General features: G+C 41.0%; 1 protein-coding gene across 1 annotated transcript in view; it reads left to right on the top strand.

The window, feature by feature from the left end:
* The window catches only part of ACO1 (aconitase 1), a 59,473-nt gene that overhangs the window by 20,159 nt on the left and 12,058 nt on the right, over positions 1-27,256 (top strand). Inside the window, exons 2-17 of the mRNA XM_065879827.1 lie at positions 220-338; positions 1,390-1,558; positions 2,619-2,756; positions 10,389-10,458; positions 10,589-10,772; positions 11,324-11,463; positions 13,122-13,293; positions 14,583-14,683; positions 16,084-16,200; positions 17,300-17,459; positions 18,729-18,864; positions 21,480-21,564; positions 22,348-22,504; positions 23,904-24,028; positions 25,887-25,991; positions 26,462-26,604. Coding sequence (XP_065735899.1) covers positions 242-338; positions 1,390-1,558; positions 2,619-2,756; positions 10,389-10,458; positions 10,589-10,772; positions 11,324-11,463; positions 13,122-13,293; positions 14,583-14,683; positions 16,084-16,200; positions 17,300-17,459; positions 18,729-18,864; positions 21,480-21,564; positions 22,348-22,504; positions 23,904-24,028; positions 25,887-25,991; positions 26,462-26,604 — 2,099 coding nt within the window. The 5' untranslated portion in view covers positions 220-241. The remainder of the gene's footprint in view (positions 1-219; positions 339-1,389; positions 1,559-2,618; positions 2,757-10,388; positions 10,459-10,588; positions 10,773-11,323; positions 11,464-13,121; positions 13,294-14,582; positions 14,684-16,083; positions 16,201-17,299; positions 17,460-18,728; positions 18,865-21,479; positions 21,565-22,347; positions 22,505-23,903; positions 24,029-25,886; positions 25,992-26,461; positions 26,605-27,256) is intronic.

Raw genomic sequence — 27,256 nt, 5'->3', positions numbered from 1 at the left:
AGAGGTGAATCCTAGCTTTCACAAATAGCTTCACAGAGCCCACTTTCTCTGCTAAGGATATCATTTTTTATTCATTTATGTCCCACCTTTCCCCTACTCTGAGAAGATAAGTGATTTCTTGAAGTGAATGTATCATAATCGTTAAAGAGGGCAAACACTCATTGAATAAATAAGGTCCAGCTTTGAGAGTAGAAATTAAATGTTCTCTGTTCTTTTCAGGGACACGTGGCCATCAGGAATAATGAGCAACCCATTTGCACACCTCGCTGAGCCTTTGGATCCTGCACAACCAGGAAAGAAATTCTTCAATTTGAATAAATTGGAGGATTCAAGATATGGTAGGTACATGGCTCTATGATGTAAGTGCTCTGATAGTAATTGGAATATCATTTGCATAATAAGTAAGCTACTTAATAAATTAGGCTTTAGGAGAGTTGGAAGAGGGAGTAGCAGAGATGGCTGAATGGTCTTGGGTTAACCACACAAATACACACCTTTCTTACATTGCTCGTTTTCAAGTAGATAATAATGATTATATATATGTAACATTTACATAACATTTAGTATAGAGAGTGTTTGTACATATATATTGTTTAATCTGAATAACAACCCTATCATGTTATGTTTAAAAACATAAGAAGTCCTGAGGAAGCTGAGGCCCAGAGAGAGTAAATGATATGATTAAATAACAACTATGTAGGTAGCAGAAGAGGATGAAAACACAAGCCTTTTTTATTCCAACTCCTATGCTTCTCTACCTTTGTAGTCTTGCCTTTTCTGGATAATACTGGTAAATAATTCTCATGTATCCGGATGGACCATTTCTTTTATAAACAAAATAACTTTTCTTAATGAGTTACCATTGTTTTATTCTAGAAAACACAGTTACCAATGACCACACTACATGGTGTTTAGGGGTTTATTTCCTTTGAAAGATGTATCTGACTATTCTTTAGTCTTATTATAATAATTGTAAAGGGGTTATCTTCTCATTTCTTAAACACTAGGTTTCATAAGGAATACTACTGTATGTGTGTGTACTTGCTAACAGTAATACAGTAAATTATCTAGACTCATGTCTTTCATGATGACTTAAGGGAAATTCTGTTACTGGATTCCAAGGCTAGGCAACCATTTATTATGAAAGATTTAAGTGTAATATTTTCTTTTTGCCTAGGCTGTTGGCATTTTCTAGTACTGAATGTCTCCTAAATCCATTCAGTAGTTTTATATTTTAAACTGTTGGAATCAGTTTAAATTTACTCTTTCCCTGCTGGAAGAATAGTGTGATGCCTTGTATCAAGTTTGTATGGAGTTTGGCTTTAGAGAGCTCTTATAATAAGATGTCTCATGGGTTTGGTTTTGTTATACTTTCTCCTTTACTCCTAGGACGACTACCATTTTCTATCAGAGTTCTCCTGGAGGCAGCCATTCGGAACTGTGATCAATTTTTGGTGAAGAAAAATGATGTTGAAAATATCCTAAATTGGAATGTCATGCAGCATAAGAACATAGAAGTGCCGTTTAAGCCTGCCCGCGTCATCCTGCAGGACTTCACGTGAGCCTCATGTCACTTCACTCTGTTTTTCTCTGCATCCCTTGTCAGCCTTTAAAGAAAGCTTCTTAAAAGCAAAAATAAAAAACACAGTGACTGTATAATTTTTCACTTAACATTCAGAGACGGTTGAAAGCAAAAGAGGGCAGTCATCCCAGACGGGAAGAGATAATCTCAGGCAAATCAGGATGCATACTCACTCCACCTTTTCCAGTGGCAAAGATCTTTGTCCTTGGTCTTCAAGATCCTAGTTCTAAGTGTACTAACAAAAGTTGAAAGAAACAGTATGGAGTGGAGCTATCTCGGAATCTTTTCGCCCCTGTGTCCTATCACCCAAGGAGCCAGGTTTCAAACAGCTGTCCTTGGAACGTTGATATGTGTCACCTGAGGGGAGATACGTAGTTCACAAGGCGTGATGTGTTGCTGTTAAGCCTCTGTTCACATCCTGCTATTCCCAGGAATTGCTCCCTATCACGGCTTCATTTTGAGACATTACCATTTCATTTTGAAATGATGTTATTTTATTCCTTCTGGAGAGCAAATTTCATTTTTTTTAGAGGAAAGATCACCCAAATTTTATTCTCTAATAAAAAGGAAGCATTCACTTAGTATAAATTTGATTCACAGCCTACTTTTCTGAATTATATCCATTCCTTTAAATTTGGTCTGAAGTTGAAGGGTGTGATCCGTATATCTTGTACAGGTCTTTGTCAGCCCACCATATGAAAAGGGAACAGTGATGGCAGAAAAAGTTCCAGAGTTTTTAATTGCCAGCTTTCCCACAGCTTCTCTGTTTAGACCATATTGGCTGTGACCTTCAATGCAGGGATAAAATTGCATATAGAGATACCACTCAGTCGCGGCACTTATTACTGATGTGATTTCTGCTGAAGGGAATGTGTTTAGACACTTTCACTTTTCTAACACATCCATTGTTAGCACCACTGATGAAACAGCCGATGAAACAGTCCCATTGCCAATATTATCAGCAGAGGCAAAAGCTGAAAAATCCCATGGCACTTGTTTAACCGATTTGTTTTCTGCTTAATCTCCCTTTTCTTAGGGGTGTGCCAGCTGTGGTTGACTTTGCTGCCATGCGTGATGCTGTGAAAAAGTTAGGAGGGAATCCAGAGAAAATAAACCCTGTCTGTCCCGCTGACCTTGTCATTGATCATTCCATCCAGGTTGATTTCAACAGAAGGTGAGAGACTAGGATGAATAGTTGGGTTTTCTGCTTTGTGCAAAATCTCAGAGTGTAAGTCTTTTTTGTGTGTAAAAGGGAACCCTCCTGCACTGTTGGTGGGAATGTAAATTGATACAACCACTATAGAAAACAGTATAGAGTTTCCTTAAAAAACTAAAAATAGAACTATCATATGACCCAGCAATCCCACTACTGGGCATATACCCTGAGAAAACCATATTTCAAAAAGACTCATGTACCACAATGTTCATTGCAGCACTATTTACAATAGCCAGGACATGGAACCAACCTAAATGTCCATTGACAGATGAATGGATAAAGAAGATGTGGCACGTATATACAATGGAATATTACTCAGCCATAAAAAGAAACAAAATTGAGTTATTTGCAGTGAGGTGGATGCACCTAGGGTCTGTCATACAGAGTGAAGTAAGTCAGAAAGAGAAAAACAAATACCGTATGCTAACACATATATATGGAATCTAAAAAAAAAAAAAAAAAAAGTTACTGATGAACCTAGTTGCAGGGCAGGAATAAAGAGGTAAACATAGAAAATGGACTTGAGGACACAGGGTGGGAGGGTGAAGCTGGGGCAAAGTGAGAGTAGCATCCGCATATATACACTACCAAATGTGAAATAGTTGGCTGGTGGGAAGCAGCAGCATAGCACAGGGAGATCTGCTTGGTGCTTTGCGATGACCTACAGGGGTGGGATAGGGAGGATGGGAGAGAGGCTCAAGAGGGAAGGGATATGGGGACACATGTATGCATATGGCTGATTCACTTTGTTGTACAACAGAAACTAACACAGTTTTGTGAAGCAATTATTCTCCAATAAAGATCTATTAAAAAATTAAAAAAAGAAGAAAAATCTTTAAAAAGTATATTCAGGAAAACTCAAACTTAATAAATATTTTCCCCTGAAGTTTTTTTTTTTTCCAGGGTGGGGGCAGGGGGGATTAAGTCTTTTTTTTTTTTTTTTCTATTTACTTCTTGGGTGAGAACAGCCTGTGTTTAAGCTTGAAGTCTGGGTGAAAAACACATACAAATTCTGCCATGAGAGCTTGTCAATACAAGTATGTGTTTGACTTGAAAAGAGTTTGGCTTTTTTTTTTTTTTTTTCCAACCACTGGAGTCTTATTCCTTTTTGATTCCAAGTAACTATTTCATATCTGGCCATCTCTGCCTCTCCACGTGGGTGTCCATAAACTCTATCCTTTTCCTTTTTTCCTCCTATTGTTCAGGATATCCACTTCTCTCTTGCTGCTAAAATCGTACCAACAACCTACCAATCCTACCAATAAAATCTCAGTAGCAGAAGCCAATAAGAATTTATTTCTTCCACATCTACAAGTTGGGTGGGAGCTCAGCTGAGCTCAGCTGAATGCAGTTGGGCAGCTGTGCCTCACCCAGCCTTGGCTGGGTTGACTGCTTACTCTGCATTGCACATCGGTAGGGCAGCTGGGACAGCTCCATTCTATGTGTGCTTCTTTGGGAGCCCAGGCTAAAGGAGAAAGCAGCTATGTGGTGATCACAGAGGCTCAAGAAGGCAAGCGGGACCCTGCAGCATCTCTTGAGGCTTAGATGAGGACTGACATAGGATCACTTCTATTCACAATCACATTAATCAAAGCAAGTTGCACAATTTAGCCCAAAGTCAGGGGTGAAGCAGTACACTCCAGTAACTGCAAGGTTACACAATGAGGATTTGGATACAAGGAGGGCAACCAGGTACTACTAGAAGGCTGATATCTTAACCTAGAAGTATAACTAAATAAAATTATTTCCAACTTTAGATAGAACTTTAGTTAGAAAGAAATAACTGTTCTGCATACAATGCTGGGAAAATTATTTGGTAGAGAGAACAGTTCATATGATTTAAAGCATTAATATTTTAAAAATTAAATCATCAAAGATTTTGAAGAAAATTTATATAGTGTCAAATGTCTTGATGAGAAAAACCTTTCTAAATTTAGAAGCAATGAATGAAACAAAGGGGAAAAAAAATCTATAGATTTAATGACTTCAAAGTTACCAGGAGATAACTTGAAAAATATTTTCAATAAAGAGTTAATATCCCTAATATATAAAGAGTATGTATAATCTATTAAAAAATAGTAAAACCCAGCAAATAAATGGGCAAAGGAAAGTGGACATTTCACAATAAAAGGAAATACAAATGGTAAACAATATATAAAGCCTTTTCAACTTTACAAGTAATAAAAAGGTAAATTAAATCCTTGAGATACCATTTCCTCTTAACATAGTTTAGAAAATAAATGTTATTAATTATAAATGTGTCATGAGGGAGACACTTTTATACACTGCTGATAGCACTACAAATTAGAAATGAAAGCAATGTGCCATATCCTTTGTCCTGGAATTTCCACTTCTAAACATACACTTTATAGATATCTGAAATTCAGCAAAAGCTTAATGACTAAATAGTGCTTATTAAAGTATTATTTATAATAGTGAAAACTTAAAAGCATTCTAGGTGTCCAACAAAGGAGAGTGATTTATTAAATTATGGTACATCCTTAAAGTAAATTATTAAGTAACCTTTACGGTTATATTTTAATCCTTAATAACATTTGGAACATGCTCATGTCTTGGCTCAATGAGCTAGATAAAAATTGCATGTATAGAGTGATCTCAGCTCGATGAAACTCTAGGCAAAGATTACAAAATTGGAAAGAGAAGTGCCAAACTGCTAAGCGATTGTAACTATTCTTTATTTTTACAATAAAAAGCTATTGTTTTTATAATAGAAAGTCATTTAAGAATATGAAACCAACCACTCAAAGGAAAAAAAAAAGCAAAAACGTTTATTTGCTTCCTTGGGGATTTAAGTGGGTTCCATACAGCCTCAAGAGAAATGTAGAAACTAGTCATTCTCAAATTAGTATTGCCAATATCCAAACCAGAGAAATTCAGGAATAGAGAGAAAACTGCTTTGTCCCCTGAATTGATGGTTCTTGGAACAAACAGACTGGATACTTGCTAGCTCTTTCCTTTTCTTTGGACTCAACCCATCCTTGGGCAGCATGTCTTTTTTTTTTTTTTTCCTTAAATCACATGAGCTCAATTTAATGTTTTGATTTCAAAGGGAAGAGTTAAATTTACACAAACTATTATCCTATTGGAGAGTATGTTTCCTAAAGTCCCACTTCAGAAATTATTGAAAGGAGCCTCACAAAATCATGGGCAACTTTTTCTTGAAGACTCATTGGTGTTGATGGATTTACCTTCATTTCCCTGGCCTGGAAGGTGAAAGTACTGGTGGAGACAGAATTGTAATTGTTTTAATGTCTAAAGTTATTTGACTCAAAACTCAAAAGAGCTCCTGACAATTAAGCAGGTAAAGAATCTGAGTCAGCACCAAGTTCATTGTGACTTGGTTTCCTCCTTAAACCTTGACATCCATCAACTCTGGTTTCAATTTTTTATGGACCTTTTTCATTTATACTGTAATACTAAAAACATTATGATGAAAATAGCAAAGTCTAAGGGTGAACTTTGATCCAAAATGACATCCAAATCTAGCAAACACTTCTTTTTTTTTAATGAAAGAGAAACACTTCTATGAGAAGTATTTTCTTTTTTTAATAAATTTATTTATTTTTGGCTGTATTGGGTCTTCGTTGCTGTGCACAGCTTTCTCTAGTTGCGGTGAGCGGGGGCTACTCCTCGTTGCGGTGTGCAGGCTTCTCATTGCAGTGGCTTCTCTTGTTGCGGAGCACAGGCTCTAGGTGCGTAGACTTCAGCAGTTGTGGCACGTGGGCTAGTCAGTAGTTGTGGCACGTGGGCTCAGTAGTTGTGGCTTGCGGGCTCTAGAGTGCAAGCTCAGTAGTTGTGGCGCATGGGCTTAGTTGCTCCGTGGCATGTGGGATCTTCCCGGACCAGGGCTCGAACCCGTATCCCCTTCATGGGCAGGTGGATTCTTAACCACTGCACCACCAGAGAAGCCCGAGAAGTATTTTCATTGCTAGTGTTTTGTTTTTATTTCTTGAGTTTGGTTTTGCAATTTGACCTCCCAGTCTCTTTCCTCATTTTTGTAAGGAATTAAGTGTGATATCTCAGCTTTTGTGGAACTGTGTGCTGTGGGCTTATTTCCAGCTATTTCCAGAATGAAGTAAGGAGTGGTGGGATGGTGAATTTTCTCAGTTAAGTATTTCTAAGCTCTTTCCCTGCTGTGAATAATAGTAATTGGCTTCACACCATCTTTAGGAATCAAGGATCTAACTAATGCATTATTGTAATGTTTTACAAAGTTATCTCAGAAATAACCTTTTTTAAAATCCCAACAAGAATATCATAGCAATTTCTGACCAGATTTCATGAGTGTCAAAACTATCTTCTCTATAAATACTGTCTGTGAATTTCTAGAGTACCATTAAATGTAATACTCAGAAACTTTGAACTACATCCAAATCTGATTTCAACTTACATAAATAAGGAGAAATTTCCTCTTTAGTGTGTGAGGCCATTCACATTCAGAGATCTTATTGAAAGCTCACCAGATTGGGTAAATCTAGGAAAGTTCTGAGTGGTGGAAAAATCTGAATTCTAGGTCTGTTTATTCATTCGAATAACTAGAACTAAGTTAACGAGCCAAGGTTAGCATGAAAGATTTTTTGTTTTAGTGAGTAAATAGGGTTGTTTTTTAAATTTTATTTTTAATTTATTTTTAATTTTAACTTTTTTTTTTTTTACCTAGAATTTAACATATCTTAAAGCAGCCAAAGCATTTCTGGCTTCTGCTTGTCCTGTGACTATGTCATGTATATCGAACTGACGGTCCCAGCATTCTCTGGGGTAAATGGTCCTCTTCCAACCTTGCTTCTGTTGTGAGAAACTCTGAAATCCTCTGGAGACAAGAGGACAAGGCATAATGACTGGGAGTCCACATGGGCTCAGAGCTCAGCAGAAGAGATGGGGCGGCAGGGCCATACACGATTAAGAATAACGTTCCAAGATGCCTTCCCTTTTTTTTTTGTAAAATTAAATCCATTTAACAGACCTACTGTATGTCAGTATTTATTCAAGAAGCAGGTTAGTCTAGAAAAGTAGAGAGATTAGGGAATGCACAGCTTGAATGCAGTTAGTAAGTGTAGGAACCAAATCACTAACTTGGAGAGTCAGGGGGGCTCTTCCAGGAGTGTCACTTAATCTGGGTCCCCAGGCATGTTTACCAAAGAGCAAAGAGCTGGAAAGACATTCTACACAGAGAGAACAGAGCATGCAAAGGCATGAGGGAAGTGGGGTGTGAGAGAGTATGAGGGCCACAGTGCAGCTGAAACTAAAAGTTTGGACTGGAGAATGAGAGAGGACTCATGAAGGAAGTCTGACGTCAGACTGAAGGACCTTGTTTTTTTTTTTTTGCGGTACGCGGGCCTCTCACTGCTGTGGCCTCTCCCGTTGCGGAGCACAGGCTCCGGACGCGCAGGCCCAGCGGCCATGGCTCACGGGCCCAGCCGCTCTGCGTCATGTGGGATCTTCCCGGACCGGGGCATGAACCGGTGCATCGGCAGGCGGACTCTCAACCACTGCGCCACCAGGGAAGCCCGAGATCAGCAAACTTTTACTGTAAAGGGCCAACAGTAAATACTTTAGGTTTTGTTGGCCACATACTGTCTCCGTTTATTTGTTTTCCAACCTTTAAAAATATAAAAATTATTCGTTGCTTGACAGCCAAACATATACCGTATTGGGCCAGATTTGACTCATGAACCATAGTTTGTAGACCAAGCCCTGCTGTAAGATACTCTCAGAAATTGATTCCATCAAAGCAACTGACACTTATCTGGAAGAATATTCACATCAAAAGGAAAAGAAAAAAATCCGCATGGTAACTGAATGTGTATTTGTAGAGTAAATAAGTGCCTCCAGTCTTTTTCTTCTCAAGCAGTGCCTGCCTACCCATGTTCATCTGGCAGACTCCCCCTTGCCCTCCAGACTACATCGATGTCATCACCTCCTGGAAGGCATCCCTGGCTCCCTGGTCTGAGTTCATGGCCCTGTCTGGGTGCTCCCATGGCACCCTGTACTTCCCGTATCATGACATTAATAATCACACTCTCATGGTTGCCTGGTTGCTGGTCTGTGTCTCTCGCTAGGCTCTGAGCTCCAGCTGGGCAGCACACATGCCCCTTCTGCACATTTGTATGCCCAGCATGTGGCACCAGGTAGGCTCTGTAGATCATTAACAAGTGACAGAAGAAAGTGGGTATAGTGGTTAAGGTAGAGGCTCCAGGACCAGTCAGACCTGGGTTCAGGTGACCACTCTGTAATGTACAAGCATCTGACCTTGGAGAAGTTAACTAATCTTTCTGTGCCTCCGCTTCCTCTTCCATACATTGGGGTAATGGTAGTACCTACGTGAGGGGTTATGATGATTGAATGAGTTCATGTGTGTAAAGCACTTAGAGCCTACGATGCACCATGCAGTCTTGCACTTTGGCTCCTGCTGCTATTATTATTATGGTAGTTGTTGCTATTACCACCACCACCATCGCTGCTACAGTTTCTGCAACTACTACTACAGGGAGGCAGCATAGGGACTTAGAGCATCATTCTTGAGTCAGACTGCCTGGGTGTCAATACCAATTCCATCATTTACTAGCTGTGAGGTCCCGAACAAGTTTCTTACCCTCTCTGTGTCTGTTTCCTCTTTTGAAAAATGTGGATATTAGTTGCTCCTAGCTCAAAGGGCTATTTTGAAGACTAAATTAGAAAATAAATGTAAAGCACTTTGGGGCCTAGTTCATAGTAATGTCAATAAGTGTTAACTATCAATTAGTGAAGTCTGACTTGGGTCTTAGCTATTAATTTCACTATCATATCCTATGTTCACTCAACCCATGACAGTTTGTAAGCACTTCCTGTGTGCTAACCATGCCGAGTTGTCACTATGACTTACTCTACCTCAAAACAATGTAGTTTGATTATAAAAATTCTGAAAAAAATAAAATAAAAAGTCTGGAAAAGCTTCCTGATGCCCTGAATTGTCCATGTCAGTCCTGATGAACTGAATGACTTGGAGCAAACCTCAGTATATAATCTGAGGTTAATCTCAGTATATAATCTAATCTTTACTCACGTCCTTGAGTGGCACCATCCTCCTCATAAACCTCCTTTTGCAAGATAGGAGATTGTGATTCTATAAATTCCTGTGCCTCCTGGCATCACTGGTTCCCTACCTCCCAACATAAAACAGATGAAAATGCCAGCCCAGATACGGCTCAGCTCAGAGAGGTGTTGTAACAAGGTCATAGGTAAGAAAGGAGTACAGGAAGAAAGCTTCTTTAAATATCTAAGCTGCTACTGTCATCATAAATGTCTTGAGTCTGTTCCTAAGAGTCAGACTTTATGATTAGAATAGTTTTAACTTAAATCCACTTAATGTTTTCTACCCACCATGTTTAAAGGCATTATAAAAATCACCTGAACCAAAAAATAATTATTCTTTTTACTTTCTTTAATTACCTCTTTCCCATGTTAACGAATGCACACCACCACCCAGCAAGCCTGCCCATGAAACTGCCATTTTCTTTATTATCACCTATAAATTTGACCAGTAACATTTTACGCCTTAAAATTTATACATTTAGTCTTTCTCTTTGACAGGGCAGACAGTTTACAGAAGAATCAAGACTTGGAATTTGAAAGAAATAGAGAACGATTTGAATTTTTAAAGGTATGGGCAGAGTCTGGCTCCGTTGGTTAATTCTTTATGTGTGTGGGGTATGAGGAAGAGGTGCCAAGGAGGTGAGCTGCATAAAGGTGTGTCTGGTATTCATAGTGTTCTCCCCATTTTTCAATCCTAGTGGGGCTCTCTGGCCTTTCGCAACATGCGGATTATTCCTCCTGGCTCAGGAATCATCCACCAGGTGAATCTGGAGTATTTGGCAAGAGTGGTATTTGATCAGGATGGATATTATTACCCAGACAGTCTTGTGGGCACGGATTCGCACACTACCATGATTGATGGTTTGGGCGTTCTCGGTTGGGGTGAGTGTTCTTCTGGGCTCCTATTCCACTTATGCTGTTCTATGTAAATACCTTGATTTACTTTGATACCCTTACATCCCAGCAGCATGAATTTGAGTGACCACAAATATCAGAGAGGTTTTTTTGGTCTGTTTTCCAGTAATTTCCAGTACCCAGAAAAGTGTCTGATGCCTTTTAGGCACTCAGTATAATGTTTGGAAGAATGAATTGGAATAAGCAGCTGGAATTGGAATAAGCAGCTGGAATTAGAATAGGCGAAAATCAGCTGGGGTGTTTGTTAAAAACAGCGACTCCTTGAAGCCCATTCTTCTTTTTAGTGTGGAATCAAGGGGATTTTGACACAGGTGTTTGGGGGACCACACTTTGAGAAACACTTGTTAAAAATTCTATAGAGGGAAATAGAGAAAAGATAACTGTCCTTTATGGAAATATAACTCTACACTAGTAAAACACTATAAGTGGGTTGACTACTTGTTAATCACAGTGAACTATGCCTGAGGGATATCGTGAGGACTAAGGAAAGCATTACTCTATCACGCCTTTCCACACAGGTGTGGGTGGTATCGAAGCAGAAGCTGTCATGCTGGGCCAGCCAATCAGCATGGTGCTTCCCCAGGTGATTGGCTACAGGCTGATGGGAAATCCCCACCCCCTGGTAACATCCACTGACATCGTGCTCACCATCACCAAGGTAACAATGTGCTGCCTCTTCTGTGGTCTGAGTCGCAGTGACAAATAGGAGGAAAGTCCATGATGGAGTCTCTCTTGGTTTCCATGTGCTCTAGAAGTGCTAGGAAACAGTACGTTTATGACTTTAAAAGAGATGACATAAGGAGAGAACTCTGCAGTTAGGTTCCAGATCATTATGTTCATTTTACTCTTCTGTTGCTGCATGGATCTTTTTCTTTAAAAAAATTTTTTGAAATTGTGAAACAGTTTAAATACACAGAAGTTAAAATGACATTTATACGCCCACCATGTAGACTTAACAGATGGTAACATTTTGCTGTATTTGCTTCAGAGCTCTCTCTGTATGTATATTTTTTAAGAAGTGAAATGTAATATTTATGGCTAAAGCCACCCTCTTCATTTCTAGAGATAATCACTGTCTTGAGGTTATAAGAAATCATTTCCATGCATATGTTTATACTTCTACATTTTTTCCACATGGTTCTTCTTTATATGAAAATAACTATGAATAATTTTTGACTATTTAAAATTCCATTCTCTGTATTATAAGTTACATTATTGTAACAGATGTTTCTCCAAGCTGGAAAATATTAGTTTTGTTTTGTTTTGTTTTTCATTTGCCCTTGTCAGAAATAATCCTTTTTGGTGATTTGCTTGCTTTGCAAAAAGAAGGCAGTTTCATTTTGAAAGACTATGAGAAAAGTAATTTCTTTTTTATTATCACACAAGTTTTTCTGGTTGTATAGTTTGAAGGCTTGGGTTATGTGGGATGGATGCTATACTTTTGATTTAATAGTCATGGACATCGGAATCGGATTTATTTGAACACTATAGCTCATCAGAGATGTCCACATCGTTCAAGTGTGGAATAATATAGGCTCTGCCCACAAAATTTGGCAGAATTCCATGTAACCAAAAGGGCCTGTCCGTGTGGTTGTCCACACTTCATACAGCTGATCTCATGCAGAGCCAAGCCAGTCATGAGGCTCCAGCCCTGGCTGATGGCTTGTATGGAAAAGGTGTGAGAGTCAGACTGCCTGGATCTTTTGGTTACATTTGACTTATACCTGTGTTCAGGATATTTTTTCATTATACCCTTGAAAACAAGGCATTTGCTTATTCAACAAGTGCAAATCATAATTTATTCAAGTTGAAAGAATTTATTTAATTTTTAGAAAGAAGTTTTCTCATTGGGCAAAACTTTTCTTATTATTTGTGTTTTTATATTACTTTTTCTTTCTTTTTAAAGAAATGTTTCAACATAATTTTAGATTTACAGGGGACTTGATGTAAAGGTAATACAGAGTTCCTGTTACCTTCCTCCCAGCTTCCCCAGATGTTAACATCTTACATAACCATGGTATATTTATCAGAAACAGAAGTAGTTAACATTGGTATGACATTTTTAACTAAACTAGAAACTTCACCAGTTTTTTCAGTAATCCCTTTTCTGTTCGAGGATCTACTCCAAGATACCATGTTGTATTTAGTTGGCCTTACTTTTTAAGTTTTATTTTTAAAAGTAATCAAACATATGTTGGGCTAATTCATTTTTTGTGTTTACTCACAAGGCTACTTTATGAGAATTGCAAGGGGATAGTTCTGCATTTTAAATACAGGTTATCAAGTCTCAAACTCTGCTATTGTTCTGTTGCTCAGCACCTCCGCCAGGTTGGGGTAGTGGGCAAATTTGTCGAGTTCTTCGGGCCAGGGGTAGCCCAGTTGTCCATTGCCGACCGAGCTACAATTGCCAACATGTGTCCAGAGTATGGAGCCACTGCTGCCTTTTTCCCAGTTGATGAAGTCAGTATCAAGTACCTGGTGCAGACAGGTAAGTGCAGAACCCTGAAAACAGAAGGCCGTTTCTAAAGTTCATAGAACACTGAGAATTGGAGCACTACCTTCTGCCTCTGTCCCTCGATTAAATAGTTGAGGCACTCAACCTAAAGAAGAGAAGAGAAGGGATGGTGGGGAGGGGAAAGCTGCAAAATACATCCAGAGATGAGATTAGTTTCTATGGCTCGAGAGGTGGCCACCGAACCTCTTACTGATCTGGTACCGAATTTGTAACATCTACTGATTTGAAACCAATGGTTTCAGAGAAGTTGAACACTTTCTTAAACTGAAACCTAAAAGAAATTTCTCCTGCATGTCTTCGTGGAGAGGATGACAGGGGATGTAATGAACACTGGGGCCCAACAACAGGTCATGATAAATGTTAACAAAGATCAGACAGTCATCTGTTATAAGGTCCATGCTGAAAGCTGATGACCTTTACAATTCAGTTAAAATGAAGAGGCGAAAAAAAAAGAATGCTGATCTGTTGTGGATCCAAGAATCAAGCTCTCGAACAGGCTTATTTAACTGTCAGAAAACTGGGAGAACTCCGTGTCCATTGGGCAAACCGTAGGTATTATTTCCTGCAACCAGGGTCTTGATCAGAATGAAACAGCAGAGCTTTCAGGGTCATATTCCTGGTGATATAGCATCACGAGTTAGGACTTTGAACTCAAATCTAAACTCAGCTTCGGATCCTGGTTCTGCCATTTACGGCCCATGTTCCATGGGAAAGTTAATCTTCTTGAGCCACTATTTCCCCATCCATAAATGAGGATAATAACAGTGCTTTTCTCATAAGGTCATGATAAAGGATTAGAGAATGAAATAATGCATTTAAAATGTTTAGCACACAGTGCTGGGCACACAGCTGGTGATCTGTGGTGGGAGACTGCGGGGATTACTATAACAAGAATCATGTGGAATGCTGAGGGTCTGTGGCCAGTTGAAGGCAGATGCGTCGGAGGTATGCTTTGACAATTCGCTGAGGCTTAGGCTCCTCTTAATTAAGACCCATAACCAAAGAGAGATGAGTGCTTATAAGTGAGAATCTTCTACAGAAAATGGTCACTTCGATAGAACAGCAGATCAGTCAATGGCCCCTAGTAAACAGCAGCATCGGCTAGAGAGTCAGACTGTTAGCCTGAAAGTTGCAACATCAGCAGAGCTCTTGGTGTGTGTTTAAGTGAAATGCCCATTCCTTGTATAGCTTCTGGTAGAGGCATTAGTTTAATCAGGAAATATTAACATCTGTTACTTGTTACTTCTTAAAATGCCCATTAGGTCGTGATGAAGAAAAAGTAAAGCATATTAAAAAGTATCTTCAGGCTGTAGGAATGTTTCGGGATTTCAGTGACCCCGCTCAAGACCCAGACTTTGCCCAGGTATGAGAGTGCCTTTCATAAGGTCATGATAAAGGATTAGAGAATGAAATAATGCATTTAAAATGTTTAGCACACAGTGCTGGGCATGTGTTTCCTCTTTCTCAAGCCTGTGGTTTTAGTTGTGAATGTTTTTTCTTGGGGGGTGTATTTGTAGGAAATTAGTCACTGCCAAGTTATCGCAGAAGAACAGGGTGTTAAAAGGCTAAATAATCAAAAAGATAAGGAATTGTAGACATAAAATAACGTAACTTGTCCCATTCTTCCTGGCCATTAGGTTGAGTATGCTCCCGCCACCCACCGCTTTTTTTTAAAATAAATTTAATTAATTAATTTATTTTTTGGCTCCATTGGGTCTTCGTTGCTGTGCGCGGGCTTTCTTTAGTTGCGGTGCGCGAGCTTCTCACTGCGGTGGCTTCTCTTTTTGCAGAGCATGGGCTCTAGGCGTGAGGGCTTCAGTAGTTGCAGCACGTGGGTCCTAGAGTGTGTGGGCTTCAGAAGTTGCGGTGCATGGGCTCGTTAGTTGCGGCTCGTGGGCTCTAGAGCGCAGGCTCAGTAGTTGTGGCTCACAGGCTTACTTGCTCCGCGGCATGTGGGATCTTCCCAGACCAGGGCTTGAACCCATGTCCCCTGCGTTGGCAGGCAGATTCTTAACCACTGCGCCACCAGGGAAGCCCTGCTCTCCTTTTTTGCTTTACTCCTCTTATGTGGAAGATCTTTGGAAAAGGAGTTTAGAAGGACTGGAGCTATTTAAAGGCTGATAAGCACATCATTATTATAGATGGGGAAAGAAATGGAGGTGCAAGCGAATCAATTTGTTCTGATTTACCCATAGACGTACTTATCTTCATTCATTTTCTAGGGTGCAAACTGAATCCACATTTTTCTCAGCAGCCAAGATTGAAGGGTAAACCAGATGTGGGATCCTTGTTTTGTTTCATATTACATTGATGGAAGGAAATATTCAATTAGACTAGGGCCCATTTCTTGGCATTGATGAGTTAATGGCTGCATTCCCCCAGTCATCTTAGAAAAATTACAATGGTTTATCTATCATTTCAGTAGAAAATCCATCTCATTGACTAACTTAAGCAATAAAAAGGATGTATGAGCTGCTTTGCAAAGATGGCTGAGTGAAAGACCCTGGAGGCAGCCACAATGCCCACCCTGGTCTTTCTGAGAGGTGGCAAGGCTTCTGCCTGTCCCATGCTACCAAAGTGCTCATCTGGAACTCTGGAAATTCATCCCTTCAGTGTAAAATGGACATTGACTTCCTTGGTTTTGAATGTGGTAGTTTAGTTTATTTTTATTGTTGTGGTGTTTTAAATTCTCTGGCACGGCTGTGTTTTTTTCTTTGTGAGTATAATGTCAATTCCACGGTTCCTTTTCTTTTGGGTGCACAGGTTGTGGAGTTAGATTTGAAAACAGTAGTGCCTTGCTGCAGTGGACCCAAAAGGCCTCAGGACAAAGTTGCCATATCTGACATGAAAAAGGACTTTGAGAGCTGCCTTGGAGCCAAGGTAGGGACCTGGGAGAGGTGGGTAGAAATCCTCCCCAATCCTGCCCCACGCTTGGCTTCTTTGTGCACAGGCTTCACCGCCCTCGATGATGAGTCTTCCTGAAGCCTTGGTGCTGCGGGCGTTTCCTCTCCATCCTATAGTCCTCGATGCCTCCCTCTGCATTAGCTAAGAGCCAGGCAGCTTCCTTAGAGCACTTGATTGCCTGTAAACACAACTCAACCCTCCTTTTCAAAAGCATACCTCCTTTTCACATGACTCACCACGGTGTTCACTCGGCTTGCCCACACTTTTCTGGCCACTGTACTTTTGTTCATGCCATCCCCTGCCTGCATGTCCCTTCCCCGTCTGCATGCCCTAATCTCTCAGCTCTTCCACAATGTGGCCTCAGATCCCATAGCACAAAGTCATCTCTCCCTCATTTGAACCTTCATGGCATCAGTGGGAAACCCTGTGATGGTGTTTCATAGCCTTTAATTTCACTGTTGGTACTGTATAATATGTGCATGTCTGATTTCCTTCACTACACTGTAGATTGAGGATAGGATTTATGCACAGTCACCTTTGTATCCCACAAAGTGCCCAGCATAGTATCTTGTACACAGTAGATTTTCAATGAAGATTTTTCAAATGAATAAGATTTGTGATGGATTTTATCCACGGGATGCCAGCATTTTACCAAATGTTCAGCTGCACTGTGTTAGCCTTACTGCTTATGATTGGTTGAATCTGGCCAAAATGGCACCTTTTTCTAAATTTCCATAAAGGTTAGTATCAGCGCCCTCAGTGTAGCCATTACATCTGTACTAATTAGCTCTAATTAGACTCAGCTAAATTTGTAGTTTATTCTTTCAGTATTTGAGGTGGGGAAGAATTGTTAATAATTTCAAAGTAAAATCAGATTCAGAAATCATGACTCCCTTTTATAAAGATTTAAAAAGAGTAAATTTAATTTTTCTGTAGCATTTCAGAGTTTACCAGCTGAGATGTTTATGTTTTGTTAAGAATTGGCCTTTAAAACTATAGTTACCAAAGTATTTCTTCTTCTTCCAAAGTGAGAACTTTTGATCATATATTTTTTTTTCTTTTTTTCTTCCTATAGCAAGGATTTAAAGGATTCCAGGTTGCTCTGGACCATCATAATGACCATAAGACATTTATCTATAATAATAGCGAGTTCACCCTTGCTCACGGTTCTGTGGTAATCGCTGCCATTACTAGCTGCACTAACACCAGTAATCCATCTGTGATGTTAGGAGCAGGTAAGTGCCTTTGATGGTCATGTGGACGTGTGGGTGAAAATTTCCCAAGACATAACCCAGGGGCTTAACTGAGTTCTACATATAGTTCCCTGAACCTTATCCTTTCCAGATGCAGAGATTAATTGGCCCAGAAATGTTTACACAATAAATAATGCAAAGTATTTAAAGTAGTATAGTCTTTAGAATCAACACAGAAAGAAGGAGAAGAGAGGAAAGAAAGATGAATTTCTGGTAAAGCCTAGAATCTTATGTCAGACTTTAGAAGAAAAAACCTGTTTTCATTTCACAGACTGTTTTCTCCATAAAACCCCTGATAGGCCTTTTTGTACAGTAGAATTTAGTCTGTCTTAGATGCATTGTCAAGTGCATCTGAATTATGGCACAGGGCACTGGTCGATAAAACTTATCTACCTATTATGCAATTCTGTTTAATTATTTAATATTTACAGGCGGAGTTTCATTACTCTAATGTCCCTTTAGTTTCCAAATTTTAAAATATCCCTAAGAGTTCCTCTTGTGTCCACAAACAGTTCTTTCTTTATGAATTGGACAAGTGCGTAAGGAGAACCTTCTTTGTCCAGGAATTCATCTGTTGCCACCTAAGCTTTGGACAAACCAATTTCCTTAAGATAAGACACCAGCTTGTCTGTAGCCTTTTGTCTCTTTATACCCCTGACTCCTTATTTCTTTCCTACTTCCCTGATATGTCCTAAGTCAGAGCACCCAGTGTCCCTGTAATAAATAGTCTCTGTATTTGCCCAGAGTCAAGTGGCCCAAGAGCCCTTGATCTTCCTCTTCAAGAAATATCTGAGGACTAGATTTTATCTTCTAGGCAGACTGTATTCCTCACCGACAAGTACACAATTCATATACTTTAAGAAGGGGCCCTTCCTATTATTTTTCATCTAAATAAAATATAATTAGAAAGATTGCTTTCCCTCCAAAAATTAAAAACTCATTCTATAATATAATCATGAATGGTTCAGGTTTATCTCTTTTTTTTAAAAAAAAAAAAAAAGGCACAGCTCTTTTTATCTTTTTCTTTATGTCCATGGCTAATTTTGAGTTTACTGAATACATGTAAATGACTTTGGGCCAGCGAGCTTTTGATTTCTGTCAGGCAACAAAAATGGCAGAAAGCATCAACATGAATGGGGCTCTGTCAAGCAGTGCAGGAAGTGCAGACTGAAGTCAGCCTCTTTCCTGAAATGTCCGTGGCACCGAGAGTGGGCAGCCCCACACACCGTGTCTGTGTTTACCATTTCACAGGCTTGTTAGCAAAGAAGGCTGTGGATGCTGGCCTGAACGTGAAGCCTTACATCAAAACTAGCCTATCTCCTGGAAGTGGTGTGGTCACCTACTACCTGCGAGAAAGTGGAGTCATGCCTTACCTGTCTCAGCTTGGGTGAGGGAGAAATCTCTTACACCATTGCTTTTGTTTTATTGTATTCCACAGGTATTTTGCTAAGTCATCTTGTAATGGATGTAAGCTTATCTGATGGTGTCTAATTGTGTAGTCTTCTGTCGGATGGTAAACAGACAAACCCTCAAATTCCGACAGAGCAGGGCCCTCCTGTACAGTTGTACTGGTTGTTCATCAGACAAGGGTGTCTGTGAAGAGAGCAGGGGCTGATATCAAGCCTGTGCTCTGCTGTAGCGCTGCACTCCTGGGGGAGGGGGCATCTTTTCTCAGTTGTATGAAGGTGTGCTATGGGCTAGTGTTGGCTCTGCAACTGAATCTGCCCTTTGGTATGAAAATAATTATTTCCCATGCCTGAAAATGTTCTCTTTCCTTGAAGTCAATTAGTTATTTGTTGCCAAATACAGTTTCTCCAATTAATCCACTATTCCTAATTTGGATGACATAGATTTTTGTCATGTGCCTCATAAAAGTCAGAAGTCCTTGGGATTATATAATAAGAGTAGTGAATAAAGACATCAAATGGCATATCTGATTTCAACTTTTAAAAATTCCAGATCAGATAGACTCCTTATAATTTTCTTATAAATTTAAAAAGTAAATTACTTATAAAAGTAAATTATATGGAACAGAATAGAGAGACCAAAAATAACCCATACAGCTATGGTCATTAATCTTCAACAAAGAAGGTGAGAATATTGCAGAAAAGACAGTCTCTTTAGCAAGTGATGTTGGGAAAGCTGGACAGCCTCATGTAAATCAATAAAATTAGAATATTGTCTCACACCGTATACAAAAATAAACTCAAAATGATTTAAATATCTAAATGTAAGACATGACACCATAAAACTCCTAGAAGAGAACATAGGCAAAACATTCTCTGACATAAATTGTAGCAATATCCCAAGGCAAAATAAATAAAAGCAAAAATAAACAAATAGGACCTAATCAAACTTAAAAGTGTTTGCACAGCAAAGGAAACCATAAACAAAACGACAAGTTACCGAATGGGACAAAATATTTGCAAATGATGTGACCGACAAGGGATTAATTTCCAAAATATACAAACAGCTCATACATCTCAATATCAAAAACAAACAAACCAACAACCCAATCAAAAGATGGGCAGAAGACCTGAATAGACATTTTTCCAAAGAAGACGTACAGATGGCCAACAGGCACAGGAAAAGATGCTCAACATCACTGACTTTTAGAAAAATGCAAATCAAAACTACAATGAGGTATCACCTCACACCAGTCAGAATGGCCATCATCAAAAAGTCTACAAATAGGGGCTTCCCTGGTGGCGCAGTGGTTGAGAGTCCACCTGCCGATGCGGGGGACGCGGGTTCGTGCCCCGGTCCGGGAAGATCCCACGTGCCGCGGAACGGCTGGGCCCGTGAGCCATGGCCGCTGAGCCTGCGCGTCCGGAGTCTATGCTCCGCAACGGGAGAGGCCACAACAGAGAGAGGCCCGCGTACCGCAAAAAAAAAAAAAAAAAAGTCTACAAATAATAAATGCTGGAGAGGGTGTGGAGAAAAGGGAACCCTCCTACACTGTTGGTGGGAATGTAAATTGGTGTAACCACTATGGAAAACAGTATGGAGCTTCCCTAAAAAACTAAAACTAGAGCTACCATATGATCCAGCAGTCAGTGGAATATGTCCAGAAAAGACAGAAACTCTAATTTGAAAAGATACATGCACCCCCATGTTCATACCAGCACTATTTATAATAGCTGAGACATTGAAACAGCCTAAGTGTCCATCAACAGATGAATGGATAAAGAAGATACATATACACAATAGAATACTAGTCAGCCATAAAAAAGAATGAAATATTGCCATTTGAAGCAACATGGATAGACCTAGAGAATATCGTACTAAGTGAAGTGAGTCAGGCAGAGAAAGACAAATATTATATATTACCACTTGTATGTGGACTCTAAAAAAAATAATGCAAATGAATCTATTTACGAAACAGAAACAGACTCACAGACATAGAAAACAGACTTATGGTTACTAAAGGGGAAAGCAGGGATTGGGGGGAGAGGTGGGATTAGGAGTATGGGGTTAACAGATACACACTACTATATATGAAATAGATATGGGACTTCCCTGGCCATCCAGTGGTTATGACTTTGGGCTTCCACTACAGGGGGTGCAGGTTTGATCCCTGGTCGGGGAACTAAGATCCCGCATGCTGCGTGGTGTGGCCAAAAAAAAAAAAAAGATAAACAGCAAGGATTTACTGTATAACATAGGGAAAACTATTCAATGTCTTGTAATAACCTATAGTGCAAAATAATCTGAAAAAATATGTGTGTGTGTGTGTTTGTATATGACAGTCACCTTGTTGTACACCTTAATATTATAAATCAACTATACTTCAGTTTTTTTTAAAAAGTAAATTATAAAAAGGACTCTTAATTGAATGATCTAGAATGGATGAATAGTAGATCAAAATGTTCCCCAGAATGAAAGCTTTATAGAGACAGCCCTGTACTAAACTTACTTAAGTCAGTGGTCTCCAGGCACTGTAACCAACAGGTGAGCCCACTGAGAGTCATTCTCCATCCTGTGCTTCTCTCTTGCACCTAGGTTTGATGTGGTGGGCTATGGCTGCATGACCTGCATTGGCAACAGTGGGCCCTTAGCTGAAGCTGTGGTAGAAGCCATCACGCAGGTGATTACAGAGGAACTTGTGGGTCTTCAGAGCTGTTGTCATGTTTCATACGATGTGTGATCAAAAGGCTGGTAATTTTAAGAAGGTCCAGGGAAGCATGGGATGTGGTTAAGAGTACGGTCTTTGGAGTTGAGTGAAACTTATTAACTGTATACCTTTGAGCAAGTTAATTAACCTCTTTGTGGCTCAGTTTTCACAACTGTAACTGGAGACAATAATAGCACCTGTTTCATAGAGTTGTGAGCACTAAGGTGATAGTGGACACGAAGGACATAGTGCAGCGCCTGGCACACGCGTGCTCCCTAAACGTGGTTTTGACTGCAGAAGGCGCCAGAATCGTTTGTTCCTGTTGTCTGAAAACTGGTTCCAAATCAGACAAATGAATGTAAACTAAATTGCATTGGCTTGATTTTTGGCCCATAAATTCTGTAGCGTTGAGAAATACTATTTGGTTTGCTTTGCATTAATTATAGAATCCCTGTCAGTCAATGTGGCTTCCTTTAGCTTTCAACTTGCAGTCTTCCCCGCCTGTTCTCAGGCCCCAGCAGCAAAATAACCAGGATGCTGCCTCCTGACCAACCTGCTATTTTCTCATGAGCAGAAACCACTGAATGTGTCTCTCAGCTGCTTTTGACCCAGAGTGTCTCCCACAGGGTCACCCTGTGTGCTCTTCTTCCCAGGGAGAGGACCGGGTGAAGGGGAAGCTTAAAGGGAAAACTTTGACAAATGGAGCCTAGGCATTCTCTTCTCTTTGCGACCTGCTTTTCCCCTTGCCTCACACAGGGGGACCTTGTTGCTGTTGGAGTACTGTCTGGGAACAGGAATTTTGAAGGGCGAGTCCACCCCAATACCCGGGCCAACTATTTAGCCTCTCCGCCTTTAGTAATAGCGTATGCAATTGCGGGGACCATCCGGATCGACTTTGAGAAAGAACCACTGGGTAAGATCTTTTCTGGGGGGTTACAGTTTTTCCAATGTATCTGAAAACATTACTGGGAGAAAGTTATTGCTTTCCTTAATAAATAATGAAGGCTAGACCCTCCAGAGATCAGAGGAGGAGCCTTTTCTTTATGCCCCAATACACAGCTAAGACATAACTGAAATAGTTAAACAAGAATTTACTAAAGGGGGAGGGACAACAAAAGGGAAAGAAATACCCAAAGTAGTGGAGATCTTGCCATTCTGGCTTCTTCTCCAGTCCCTTCCTTTCCAGCTCCTGCTTTAATCTAATGATAGGCACTGTTTTAATGTCTCCTCTGTAGGAACACATCCACATAGTACAGCTTCTTGAAATTCTGGGGACAGGATGCTTTGTTTCCTTTCCTCTGGTCTCTTTGCTGTACCCTCCTCAACCCATGCTAATAAGCAGATTAGATAATATGAAAATGGTGCCCTGGAATTTACTTTCAGGAAATCATAGCTTTAGACATACAGTTGATCCTCATTATATATGGATTCCATATTTGCAAATTTGACTACTCATTAAAATGGATTTTAACCCCAAAATCAATGCTCATCACTCTCCCATGGTCACTCACAGATGTGCACGGGGTGGGGGCGGGGAGGGGTGCAGGTGTGAAAACCTTGAGTCCCTCACTGTGCCTGCTCTCAGCTGAGGTCGAACAAGGCAACATTCTGCCTTTTTTTTTTTTTTTTTTTTTGCTGTACGCGGGCCTCTCACTGTTGTGGCCTCTTCCATTGTGGAGCACAGGCCCCGGACGCACAGGCTCAGTGGCCATGGCTCATGGGCCTAGCCGCTCCGCGGCATGTGGGATCTTCCCGGACTGGGGCACGAACCCGTGCCCCCTTCATCGGCAGGTGGACTCTCAACCACTGCGCCACCAGGGAAGCCCCATTCTGCCTTTTTATTGCAGGTGTTACACTGCAAACAAGTGTCCTGTTCGAGCTCTGTTTAGCACCATGTTTTTCACATTTTTGTGCTTTTTATTGGTGATTTCACTGTTTAAAATGACCACCAAGAGTAGTGCTAAAGTGCTGTGTAGCGTTCCTAAACCCAAGAAGGCTGTGACGGGCCTCGCGTTAGACAGGCTCGCAAGTTCAGTGTGAATGCATCAACAGTATGTATGAAGTAAGGTGTCATGAAACAGAAACACACATAAAACAGGGTTATGTCTTGATCAGTTGACGACAGTGTTGTGGATGGAGGCTCTTGGGAGCCTAACATGTGTGTCCCCTGGGGGCAGTGACTGAGTATTCTCTGAGTGTGCACGTAGGCTTTACAGAACGTAACTACCCTGAACGAGACTTGACTGACCGTATGTGGCGATGAAAATGGGGTATGAGATGTTTTTCTCACTAATAAACATTTTTTTCCCCAGGGGTAAATGCAAAGGGACAACAGGTATTTCTGAGAGATATCTGGCCAACCAGAGATGAGATCCAGGCAGTGGAGCGTCAGTATGTCATCCCTGGGATGTTTAAGGAGGTCTATCAGAAAATAGAGGTGAGGTCCCAGCCCACCTGTGAGGGAAAGCTACTCTTATGCATCATCTCTGCCACCCTTGAGGCCAGTGGCGGTGTCAGCTATACAAAGTAACATTTCTTCAGATGATTGGGGAAGTGGTTATCCATCATTTTTCTCCTAAGACTCACGTTTTTCCAGACCCCACACTCCCCAGATGTTCCCAGAGTTGGACGAGTGAGTGGCAGCCTCAGGAGGAAAGGCCTCAGCTGTGTGTGGTTCCTGGCCAGCTCTCCACAGCTACCCCCTTCCTCAGGCAGCCTGGGGCGTGCATCAACTATGGTTGAGGACCCCCTGATGTCACTGTAGTGTGTCACTGAGGCATCAAATGGTTGAATGCACCTCTCAGATGTATTTGCATGCTTAAAAAATAATAATAAAAATAAAAGCCACTCAGTAGGAAACACCACCCTATCAAACTACCGAAATAAAAAAAAAACTTGCTGTGCATTTTACAAATACAGGGAAAATGTATGGGGCTCAGCATCATTTTCGGAGCCTCTTGGATGTTACCACTTTCCCTAGTCTCTGTGATAGGCTGACCCAAGGGCTTCAGCCTAGGGCTGGTGGTTTGAATGAAACAAGAGGGCAGACTGGGTAGCAGAGTCACACGGGGGTCATATTCATGCACTGTGAATCCCACAAGCTGCTCACTGGAAAATGGTACAAGGGAGTTTGGTAGATATTGGGTTAAATGTATTTCTCCAGAGTCTGAGTCAATGGACATGTAGAGCTAATTCAAGCCAATTTGAATGCATAGCAGCTGTCTTTTACTAGCTAATGTCCTTATGACCTGGAGGTCTACTTCTCAGAATCTTCAGAGCATACATAATTTCCCCTGGGGTACAATCTGGATTATTTCATAAATTATATTTATAAGTATATGTATTAGTTATCTATTGCTCTGCAACAAATTACCCCCAAACTTAGTGAGTTAAAACAGCAAGGTTTTTGTTTTTGTTTTTGTTTTGCGGTACGCAGGCCTCTCACTGTTGTGGCCTCTCCAGTTGAGGAGCACAGGCTCCAGACGCACAGGCTCAGCGGCCATGGCTCACAGGCCCAGCCGCTCCGCGGCATGTGGGATCTTCCCGGACCGGGGCACGAACCCGTGTCCCGTGCATCGGCAGGCGGACTCTCAACCACTATGCCACCAGGGAAGCCCGCAAGCATTTTTTTATCTCACAGTTTCCATGGGTCAGAAATGGAGGTGCGGCTTAACAGGGTGTGTGTGCCTTCACAAGGCCCCAGTCAAGGTGTCATCTGGGGCTGCAGTCTCATCTGAAGACTCAACTGGGGGAAGATCCATTTCTAAGACCACTCATGTGGTTGTTGGCAGGATAAAGGACCTCACGTGCTGTGGGTGAAGGCCTCAGCTCCTCACTGACTGTCAGCTAGAGGCTGCCCTCAGTGCCTTACTAGTGGGTCTCTTCACCTGCTCTTCACAGAATGGTAGCTGGCCTCCATCAGAGCAAGTAAGCAAGCAAGCGAGGGTAAGAGGGTGAAAGTGACAGAAGGCAGAGTCTCTTTATAACCTAATCCTGGAGGTGAGTCACTAGGCCCAGCCCCTACTCAGCAGGAGGGGATCACTTAGGGGTGTGAATCCTAGAAGGCAGGTCCGTGGGGGCCATTCCAGAGGCTGCCTATCACAGAGCACATGTATTTTTAAATTACTTCGCATGGTGTTGTCTTAGTATAGAGGAACTCTGTTGTGTGACCATTTAGAATAAGAATGGTTTTCACTGTGCTCTTAGCTTGAATATATGTTTGTGTTCGCATGTTAAATTTTCCTTAGGATGGACTGTGATTAGATCTGCCTTTCCTTTTTTCTTTTTTCCCCAAGACTGTGAATGAGAGCTGGAATGCCTTAGCAGCCCCATCAGATAAGCTATATTACTGGAATCCCAAATCTACATACATTAAGTCACCACCATTCTTTGAAGACCTGGTAGGACTTTTTACTTTTTAACAAAACGAGTTCTTCAAAAAGTTTCTTGCCTTGCAAAATCCATATTTAAACCTTATATCCATAAAAACAAGGGAAATCTTCTCTGAAACTGATGATCAAGGAGTCTGCACTGCCCTGGGTGGAGCGGGGAGGACTCCTGCTGTCCTCAGCATCTGAGGCCTTCTCTGGATGTGGAGAAAGAGAATGTCGTTTGCAGCAGCATCCCTGTTGCTTTTGAGGGGACAGTGCCAATACTTCACCTCCCTTCAAGAGTGAGATATGAATATTTTGCATAAATTCACCTCACCTTTCTAAACACCCCTGAAAAAAACAATAAAACTAGAATTTTCTATGCACTGATATAGGGCTGTCATCTGGTTCAGGTCCATGGACCGCTACTGTTGGGGTTCCCCTGGTGACATGTTGGGAGAAAACCTGGGCAAACACTGACTTACTGTGTTCTTTGGTAGACTTTGGATCTTCGGCCTCCTAAATCTATAGTGGATGCCTACGTGCTGTTAAATTTGGGAGATTCAGTAACAACAGACCACATCTCTCCGGCTGGAAATATTGCAAGAAATAGCCCTGCTGCTCGCTACTTAACTAACAGAGGGTAAGTAATGAATAAGGGGAGGAAGGCCTGAAGGCAGAAATGGAGAGAGTGAGGCCAGTAGTTCTCTTTTCATGAGGTCTCCTTGGAGTCACACTTCGGTTTTTCACTGAACCCTGGGGCTTGAAAACCAATTGCTCTTTCTGTTTGCTGCTTCGAAGCTTCCCTGGGGAGAATCCATCAGCACGTGAACCCCAGCAGGGATGAGGACCTTCTTTTTGAGCAGGTGTACTCATTAGACTCAGCTGTCATCCCAACCCCCAGCTTGGCTGACTGTTCAAGTACAAGGCTCTGCTCTTCACCCGTGGCAGAGCCTGGTTCCACTTGAAGTACTCGACAGGGCTAGAACTGGAAATGCATTGATATTTCCTGGTTGAGAGACGTATTCTTTACAGAGATCCACTTCAAGGATTTGCAGTTTACGCATCCATTCAGCAATCCTTCAGTCACATACCGATTTTAACAGTATTATCCACTGTTATTTAATATACCACTATCAATCAATGTCGGTCCCAAATGGGACTTTCCATGAGAGTCATCTGGGGAGATAAAAGTTCCTGGTTCCCGTCCCCACCTCCTGAATCAGCTTCTTCAGGGATGGGGCCCAGAGCCAATTTGAGGAACGAAATTCAACACCTTCTTTTTTCCCAGTAGG

This window comes from Phocoena phocoena, chromosome 6, assembly GCF_963924675.1.
Source record: "Phocoena phocoena chromosome 6, mPhoPho1.1, whole genome shotgun sequence".
Lineage (NCBI taxonomy): Eukaryota > Metazoa > Chordata > Mammalia > Artiodactyla > Phocoenidae > Phocoena > Phocoena phocoena.
This window is presented reverse-complemented; position numbering and strand designations above follow the sequence as displayed.